General features: G+C 38.6%; 2 protein-coding genes across 2 annotated transcripts; both read left to right on the top strand.

Annotated features, from left to right (window-relative positions):
* Positions 1–4,746: 4,746 nt before the first annotated feature.
* On the top strand, positions 4,747–6,030 carry LOC146330088 (sialidase-3-like). Its single transcript, XM_084714471.1, has 3 exons — positions 4,747–4,750; positions 4,790–4,980; positions 5,059–6,030. Exons 1-3 carry the CDS (start codon positions 4,747–4,749, stop codon positions 6,001–6,003), a joined length of 1,140 nt encoding a protein of 379 aa, XP_084570597.1. The 3' UTR covers positions 6,004–6,030.
* A 771-nt stretch (positions 6,031–6,801) lies between these two features.
* Positions 6,802–8,564, top strand: LOC146330087 (sialidase-3-like). The gene is made up of 2 exons (XM_084715547.1): positions 6,802–7,222; positions 7,301–8,564. The coding sequence occupies exons 1-2, from the start codon at positions 6,932–6,934 to the stop codon at positions 8,261–8,263; spliced, it is 1,254 nt and encodes a 417-aa protein (XP_084571673.1). The 5' UTR covers positions 6,802–6,931; the 3' UTR covers positions 8,264–8,564.
* The last annotated feature ends 1,661 nt before the right edge of the window (positions 8,565–10,225 follow it).

Raw genomic sequence — 10,225 nt, 5'->3', positions numbered from 1 at the left:
ATTTAATACACCGAGCTGTGCTGAGATAGAGAGATAGACTGTTTCTGGAGTCGGGCCAAAGCACACTCGACCCACCTCCAAGCTGGTTGCAGTGACATTTTGTTTACCATGGCCAAAACATTGAGAAAAATGTATGTAAAAGTTTTGTGTACTCGTCTCTCTTTACTTCTGTGGCATCTATCTGTCTCTGTGGTTTGAATTTGTACTTTCAAGTATCTGCATTACTTTACTGTTTCATGTTCGTATGGGAGTTGTGTTAAGTTACTGCAGATGAAAACCCAACATTTCCTGATTTTTTTGTTTCATAATAAAAGCTTTTAAATAATAACTTAACAGGGGAGTTTTAATGTAAAGATTGAAAGGAAGTTAAGTGTTTTACAGCAGCTCAACCTGAACTAATCTTGTCTTCAGTTAAAAGACATACCTTCAAGTGGGTAGTCCTGCTGTAATAGAGATGCAAATCCCTGTCATGCTGGGTCAAACTGAGTAACGCCAAGCCAGCACATGTGTATGGAAATGGGTGAAAGTGGCTAAAAGCAAGTAATAGAACAGCTACAACGGTCTGGTATGTTCAGAAAATTGCATCATTAACATTAACATCATGCATTAACTGTAATGCAGCTTTTAAAACCAGGCAAAGACAACATGTACTATATGTCTTATCACAATAAACCATTGGAATTGTGAAGTCATAGGCCCTAAGATGATATCTAGTAGTGATATAATATGGATTTAATGCCTAGCCCTATTTTCTGTACAGAGGTACAGTTTTACTATTCTGTGAATTTAATGATATTAAACATTCACATGCATTTAGAAGAGGGAAACATCAGGAAACCAGGAAGCGTTTTCCCCCGCTTATTTTACAGATATTTGCATATTATGCATTGGTACAATCCTTTCCCATGTTGAACTGTCACACAGTCCTCTTTAAGAATTTATTTTATTGGTTGAGCTTCAACGTAACCCATCTCCAAAATATAAAAATCACTTTGCCTTTGATTATTTCATGTACAGCCCAGTATACAGCCAGTTTATACAGGATCAGGACATCACTACCATCTGCCACCATTCAAGCTGGCAGTACCTGCATCAATGTTTGCATTAGGAGCTGCTCATATCTCTGAATTGTGAAAATCACTTGTCAGTTTATGAATGACACATACACAGTAAAACCAGTTTTCAGCTCTTTAAACCTTCATGGATTCTCCTTGTCCTCTCTGTGATCACCTATACTGTGTTTTAAAGGAGCCAAGTTTGCATAGTAGTTCTCATTAACACATTTTTCTGTTTCTGTAATGAGTTGTGTCCATGGCTCATAAATAATCTGTTGACCTGTTGACTTGGTCGAGTTGTGACAGAGTGGACGATTTTCATGCCAAAACTGTCTCAATGGACAGAGTGAGTGCAGAGGTCAGGTTTTTAGAGCAGAGCTTGCCATTTTCATAGCTCATTAATAACAGTTCATGGTTTTATGTGTGCTATTTAACTTTACACAAAGTTGATTTGCAAATTGGAGATTTTCCTGCTGTCCTTAAACGCTGACAAAAAACATTACTCATTCTCATGGAACAGGACCAACAGACTGTAATATCTCAAGGCAAATTAGCAGAGCTTATTTCCTCTTTTAAATATCTAGAAAGTTTTATTGATTGCTGTCCTTGATTCAATGAGATAATATCTGAATAGTCACCTGCAAACTGTAACTAGCTGTCTTCAGCGATTGTTTCAACATGTAATGGCACATTTTAATGCTTCAATCTTGCGCAGCGTTGACATATTATTGTGCAGGAGCAGTGTAGATCATTGTTTTGATGTGTGGGCGAGGGTAGCTGAGTTACAGACTGGAATGAGCCTTGGGTGGAAGTGGGAAATGCAGAAATGGAAATGCAGAACAAGCCTTTCCAGGAACTGAACCACACTCAGTCCGTCTGACCTTATTTAACAGTTCAGCATTCACTTTAAAAGAGTAGTAATTCAATCACTGACCAGTGTTGTTTATGCTGTTGGGACTATTATCTTTCATGTTATGCCATCCTGCCCCTGGCATTAATGAGGCACATAATCAGCTGCAGGTAGCATTTGATAAGATTCGGTGTCAGCAGTGTGAACTGAGCAGTATAAAATCAGATTTATTACTGGTGATAACTACCATGCTCGCCATTGTATCCTTTGTAAGGTAGGTTGGTCTTTTCTAGCAGAGAGGTGTAATAAGAATTGGTATTTGTTTATCTATAAAGCCACTGTTGGAAAGGTAACATCTCAACGATGCTGGACAGGAACTTTGGACCCTATCAGACTTGTTATAATTACTGCCATATGGAAAGTGAGCCTATTCTTTTAGTGCCCCCAAATTCTTGGAAGGACCTTAAACAAACACGTCTCTTGCTACAGTCACCACATGTGCTTCTTGCCTGTGCTTCATAGCCTCTGTGTTCTGTAACCTGCTTGTTTTTCCCTCCTTCCTGATGTCTTGACTTTAGATTTTCTGTCCGTCCCTTTGTTATTGTTTGCCTGTTTGTACTGCCTTCCCTGTTTTGAACCTTGCCTACTTCATGTTTACATGAGTTGTACCTTTATCTGATCAATAAGTCCCTGAACTTTAACAGTCTGTCTGCTTTATCTGCCTCTCTTTGTTGTCACACCACCATAATATACATGTTGACAATCTGGGCCAGTCCAAAGTGGTACAGAGGGTGACTGACCCAACTTCTGTTTGCCTTTTACTACTCTAAACCATATTCACTGTCCCTGTAGTCATGATGCCAACTCACTCACCAGAAAGACCATTTATACTGGACAATTATTCAAAAGTCTGCATGTATGTGAAATGTGAGAGCTTTTAGATAATGCAAATAAAGGCTTATTTATGTGCCTTCTACATGCAAAAACTGACGCACCTGTTTCAAACGATATGATCATTACCACTCAGGTACTTCCATGCCTCCTTTACATCAGTGTGGGTGTTAAGTAACACATCCACTAGAGCAGGCATGTCCAAACTGTTCCATAAAGGGCCATGTGGCTGCAGGTTTTCATTCCTACCAAGCCGGAGCACACCAGGCTCGACTCATTTAATCAACTGATTTCAGTCTTCAAACAGCTGATTAGTCGAATCAGGTGTGCTGTAGACTGGTTGGATCAAAAACCTGCAGCCACTCGGCCCTTTATGGAACAGTTTGGACATGCCTGCACTAGAGGGTACTTCTCAGGGTCAAAGGTTACCCCAAAGAAGAAGAGTCAAAAGTTTCTGATGAAGCAAACGTGGCGATGCTGAAGGAAGTTGTAGTAATGGAGCTCTTGGGAAAGAGGCAAAAATGGTGGCAGCGTTGTAGATGGGGGTGGTCTGTGTGTCCATTAAATACATAGCAACGTGGACGGAAAATTCTTTTCATAAACTAACTGAAAGTCTTTTCCAATACTTCTGGATTTTTAAAACTTCTTTGTTGTGTCCTGTCCTCATGTCTCACTTGAAATATTGGCTGAACTGCCCCCCACTAGTTTTACTGCTCCGTTTGTCTATATCTGTAAGCTTTAAGAAAATGTGCACAAATATGGATGAAAAAAACAGAGTACAGACAGAGGGCTCCATCTGTATCCCTATACATATATAATGTTTAGCATAAAGGACCCATAAGAGCTCCATCTAATTAAGTATAGCAGTAGGTTTGTGCTATGATTTGCGACTTCAACCCTGCCTCTGTTTTGCTTTAGTTTTAAATTTACTGAGGCATATGATGGCAGTTTGTTCCTCAAATATAATAAAGAGTAAAACCCAATCAAAGATCTTCATTGATACTTTTCTTTGCCTTCGTCTTGTTCTATCTTTTCTAGCAGAGAGGTGTAATAAGAATTGAAAAATCAATACTCTGCTAAACTATGGCCAATTCAAAACCATGATCACTAACCTCCCCGCTTCAATGTGTGATTGTTTTAACTTTGTCTTTATTCTCATCTGTATAAATGATGGTGACCCCATCCTCAAGTTCAAATAAAGGCTTGAAATGCAATGAAATTAGAAATGCTGACAACATAAAGTTTATTTATTCTTTTCCTGTTTTCATGAAAAGGGAACCGATTCTTGCATAACACAGACACACTGTAACTTTTCAAGGAAAACCATCTGACACTTGTCTTTCTTATAAAATATATAAAATATACTGTCACATTCACTTCTCTCTCTTTCTCTCTCCAGACTCTCTATCTGGAGAAAGAATCAAAGATGTTCATTGATACTTTTCTTTGCCTTCGTCTTGTTCTATCACCCAGAGACGGAGATGAACACATTTACACACACGTTACCTACAAATGTTTTCATTAAAGTCGTGTTTTGATTTTGAATGAATTACACTGAATATAGCCACAATAATCTTAACCTAGAAAACTGGTGAGATAGTAAAGAATTTAAAATTAATTTAAGCTGTTTCTCATTATTTTCTTGCTAGCTAACCTGTGTTACCATGGCTACACAGGAAGTTATTAATGTGAATGAGTCAACTTGAGAACATACAAAGATCATGCGTCATCCCTCCCAACAATTATGGCCCTAAACAACCCCATCTGAGTGTTGTGCGAGCAGCTGACCCTGAGTAGAAGGACTTCAGCCACCTCTTATTTTTATCAACTTACTTTATTAGTGTTTGGTTAATAAGTTTCAGTTTCTGTAATAAAGATTCCCAAAGTGCCAGATAAAAGCCCCAGCAGACACACTTTCCTGCATAATCATTTTACGCACAGACAGCAACCATGGGTAACACACCCTCATATCATAACAGGTGAACACAAGCAGACAAAACAGTCTTTCGTTCCAAAGCAAATGAAGTGTACAGGATTCCTGCTCTTTTCTACGACCAAGACAAAAAAATATTTATGGCCTTTGCAGAGCAGAGAAGCACTACAGATGATGCCAGTGCAAAACATCTGGTTATGAAAACAGGAACGCTGAGGATGGAGGAAAGCTCTGATGTGAGGACGATTCAGGTAATCATCCCAATTGCTTTATCACCGAATTACTTGCAGAGAAATAGTTCTGCTTTCTTACACCTCTATTCTTTCCAGTGGTCGGAACTCAAACTGGTGAAGGAAGCTCATCTTGATGGACACCGTACCATGAACCCCTGCCCGGTGTATGAAAAAAACAGCAAAACGCTCTTCCTGTTCTTCATCTGTGTCACAGGCAGCGTCACAGAGTGTTGGCAGAGATTTTGGGGCTGCAACAGAGCCCGTCTCTGCTTCATCACGACTAGAGATGCTGGTCAAAGTTGGAGTGGGGTGACTGATCTGACTGACACACTGCCTGAAATCAAGAACTGGGCCACATTTGCTGTTGGACCAGGCCACGGTATTCAGACAGAGAGCGGTAGATTGATTGTTCCAGCATATGGTTATGCTCCTTGCTCCAGCTCGTGCAATTGCATAATGTTTTATTGCAATACCCCCTATGCACTCTCTCTGTATAGCGATGATAATGGCAATAAATGGCAATTTGGCAAAATGATTAAAACAAAATCAGTTGAATGTGAAATGGCAGAGGTCTCTGATGACAGAGGTCTTGGGTCCATCTACTGCAATGCTCGTAATGAGGGAGGCTATCGAGTACAAGCTCTTGATACAGGAGGTGGTTTTATCACCCTCCCATCTGCTGAAAAGCTTGTAGAAACAGGTAATGGTTGTCAGGGAAGTGTGGTCTCCTTTCCACCTGATGATGCACATTCAGATCAAGATCCAAAACCAAGCCAAAACAAGTGGCTGCTCTACACCCACCCAACCGACAAGAACAACAGGGTTAATTTAGGAGTGTATCTGAATAAATCTCCACAGAACCCAAATGCATGGAGCAAACCCTGGATCATCAACAGTGGACCCAGTGCATACTCAGACCTGGCTTACATTGATAATGGCTGGTTTGCATGTCTAATGGAGTGTGGAGAGCAGAAAGAAACAGAGCAGATAGCGTGTGTAGTTTTTAGCTACAATGACGTCAAGCAGGTCATTGGAATCTAAAAAAAAAAGCTTTTATCTGATGTGAAGACCTTTTTACAGCTATTTTTTGAAAGACTACATTTATTCATTGGATGAGACCTAAAATGATTAATGATGAAATCTGTAATATAGTTACTGTACTAAATCATAAAATGACCATGATATGTAATTGGAGGTTGAGGAATGTTGAAATACTGCCTCTCTGACAACAACATTACAGTCAGTTGTATGTTTTCCTGTTTACCTGTTGTGCATTACAAGTTATTGCACTGACATCTAATTTACAGCCACTACATTTTTTAATTAAATGTATTGAATGATATGATTTACAATTATATACCATCTATTAAAATGACTGATATTGATTTCAGTTGTAATAACCATGTTAATCATGTATGATATGGTATGTTATACCTCTGAGGTGTCATTCAAATGAGTACATACTCAAACCTGTACTTCAAGATTTTTTTTGACAAATAAATTGAGTTATAAGAGATTTCTTTATTGGTTTTCTGATTTATAAGGTTAGGGAACATTCTGGTCGACTGAAAGAAAAACAGAACAGAAAACAGAAAAACACTTCCTGTTTTCAAGTGTCATATTGATTTATAATGATTCATAATCAGTTACAGATCAATTTATTAATCCAAGAGAGTTAATGATGAACTTGAAACTGATGTGATCAAAGTTTGACCTGTCTGACCTCTGACCTTTCCTGACTTTATTCCCATTAAATAAATAACCAGACAGACAGGAGGTGGATTTCTGTTTGTTATGCTGACCAAGTGAAAAGAATAAAAGAGTCTGACTCTCGCACTATCCTTTTTTTATTTTACAGGAGTCACTTCTTCAGAAATGAACAATGAGGTTTCCACTGTAATAAAAGACTCCTCCCTTTTTCACAAACTGCACTGCCCAATCGTATAAAACCGTCACCAGGCAGTCTTTGATGATTGAAAAATTTAAACTCCAAGTCTATCTTTCTTGTCTACTGTATGATCATTTTAGTCCAACCATGGGAGATGTAGCTTTGAGGAACTTTGAACCACAGAAACAAACTCTCTTTAAATCTGACAGTGAATGGGTTTACAGGATTCCTGCTCTTTTGTACGAGAGAGAGAGTGAAACTCTTCTAGCCTTTGCAGAGGCAAGGAAGACTGAAGATGATGCCAGTGCAAAACATCTGGTTATGAAAAGAGGAAAACTGAAGAAGGAGGAAAGCTCTGATGTGACGATTGAGGTAATCATACCAATTGCTTTATCACTGAATTACTTGCAGAGAAATAGTTCTGCTTTCTTACACCTCTATTCTTTCCAGTGGTCGGAACTCAAACTGGTGAAGGAGGCTCATCTTGATGGACACCGTACCATGAACCCCTGCCCGGTGTATGAAAAAAACAGCAAAACGCTCTTCCTGTTCTTCATCTGTGTCACAGGCAGCGTCACAGAGTGGTGGCAGAGATTTTGGGGCTGCAACAGAGCCCGTCTCTGCTTCATCACGACTAGAGATGCTGGTCAAAGTTGGAGTGGGGTGACTGATCTGACTGACACACTGCCTGAAATCAAGAACTGGGCCACATTTGCTGTTGGGCCAGGCCACGGTATTCAGACAGAGAGCGGTAGATTGATTGTTCCAGCATATGCTTATGCTTCTTGCTGCAGCTTGTGCAATTGCATAATGTTTTATTGCAATACCCCTTATGCACTCTCTCTGTATAGCGATGATAATGGCAATAAATGGCAATTTGGCAAAATGATTGAAATGAAATCAGTTGAATGTGAAATGGCAGAGGTCTTTGATGACAGAGGTCTTGGGTCCATCTACTGCAATGCTCGTAATGAGGGAGGCTATCGAGTACAAGCTCTTGATACAGGAGGTGGTTTTATCACCCTCCCATCTGCTGAAAAGCTTGTAGAAACAGGTAATGGCTGTCAGGGAAGTGTGGTCTCCTTTCCACCTGATGATGCACATTCAGATCAAGATCCAAACCTGAGCCAAAACAAGTGGCTGCTCTACACCCACCCAACCGACAAGAACGAAAGGATTAATTTAGGAGTGTATCTGAATAAATCTCCACAGGACCGAGAAGCATGGAGCAAACCCTGGATCATCAACAGTGGACCCAGTGGATACTCAGACCTGGCTTACATTGATAGTGGCTGGTTTGCATGTCTAATGGAGTGTGGAGAGCAGAAAGAAACTGAGCAGATAGCGTGTGTAGTTTTTAGCTACAATGATGTCAAGCAGGTCATTGGAGTAAAAAAAAATGCTGTTGTATGATGTGAAGACATTTCTTTAAGGCTGTTTTAGAAAGACTGCTTGTATTCCTTGTATGAGACGATTCAGTTAAAATGATTCATGGCTCTGTGATCATATCCTAATGCTAAGAGAATGTATGGAAAAGAAAGAAATTGAGCAGATAGCCTTTAACTTTTTTGGCTACAGTGAAATCAAGCAGGGCATTGGAAAGTAAAAATCCAGTGTTTGTACATGACACTTTTCTCTTGTAACTCATCTTCGCTTGTAACCTGTTGTATATTTCAAGTTATACTATTGCACCAAAATCCAAATTACAGCTACTAAATGTTGATTGATATGACTTGCACATCCATTAAAATGTTTGATTTTGTTTTGCTTTTGATTTCAGCTGTAACAACCATATTAATCATGTGTGATACTGTACTACTCTTTTTTATAATTCTGAGGTGTAACTGACATGATGCTGTATTGAAACAGAGTTTATGTTGTTTATTAAATGTAAAAAATAAAAACGGATTTTTTTTTTTGACAAGTGCTTTCGTTAAGAATTTTGGTTTTCTGAATAACATTCAATATCAGTTTCACACACTTGTTTGCATGTGCATCCTTAAAAGGCCAAACATTTTTAAACTTTTATTGTTAATTCTTGTGTTTGACAATGTTGTTGCACTGTTCATACAATAGAAATACTACAGTAACTCCTGTTAAATTGGGATTTGTGGCAGGTAGGAAAGATGTCATTCATCAATACCACATCACTAATTTGTTAAACATGAACTAGTTGTAGTTTCCATACACCATAATTGTAGCAAACAGTTGTAATTATCTAAAATGACACTGTAGTCCACAAAATATCGTAGTGTGGAAAAAAATATAAAGCTAATTATTCATAAACAGTTATATATTATATATATCAATTGGTGACACTTTATTTCAGGGGTCATGCATAAGACTGCCATGATACTGTCATAACCATGTCATCAGAGTAATTTCTTGCCACATGTGGACTTTGTGGTTGCTTAGTGCCCCCAGTGACAAAAGGGGGCCACAAAACAGTGTGATGTAGTGACAGTCTGTGTTGAGTAGCACATCTTCACATGTTCTGGGGATTCAGTATCCCCACTATTACTCAAAGTAAGACTGTCACTGACCAGAGATCAGCAGAGGAGCTTTACTTAGTCACACGTCATGTCACTTCATCACTCACATGAGCACACTTTGCAAGAATGCTACCGGCTAGCTGGAATATTTTATATATATTTTTATAGAATTTGTTTAATATTATTTATTACAAATTTGTTCCTAACATTTAAAATAATAAGCCTAAGGAAAATGCATCACCGTCTTTCTCATTTTGGCAGATTTTATGATGCAGATTCTGTAAACATGCAGCAAGTTTTCTTTATGTAGGGCAGACTCAGTCATTGTCATTTATTATAATTTTCTATAGGTTTAAATTGCAGGAGTCAACTTGAGAATTGTGATTTGATTTTGAGAGAAAAGGGGTGTTTTTCATGGATCTAGCCTTTGTTACATTTAAAGTTCACCAGACTTTAAAACCCTGGATCATCAACAGTGGACCCAGTGCATAGTCAGACCTGGTTTACATTGATAATGGCTGGTTTGCATGTCTAATGGAGTGTGGAGAGCAGAAAGAAACTGAGCAGATAGCGTGTGTAGTTTTTAGCTACAATGACGTCAAGCAGGACATTGGAGTGTAAAACAACACTTTTATCTGATGTGAAGACCTTTTTACAGCTGTTTTTTAAAAGACTACATGTATTCATTGGATGAGACCTAAAATGATTAATGATGAAATCTGTAATATAGTTACTGCACTAAATCATAAAATGACTATGATGTGTGATCAGAGGTTAAGGAATGTTGAAATACTGCCTCTCTGACAACAACATTACAGCCAGTTGTATGTTTTCCTGTTTACCTGTTGTGCATTACAAGTTATTGCACTGATATCTAATTTAC

Source organism: Lutjanus erythropterus, chromosome 3 (genome assembly GCF_056507025.1).
Source record: "Lutjanus erythropterus isolate fLutEry1 chromosome 3, fLutEry1.hap2, whole genome shotgun sequence".
NCBI lineage: Eukaryota > Metazoa > Chordata > Actinopteri > Lutjaniformes > Lutjanidae > Lutjanus > Lutjanus erythropterus.
This window is presented reverse-complemented; position numbering and strand designations above follow the sequence as displayed.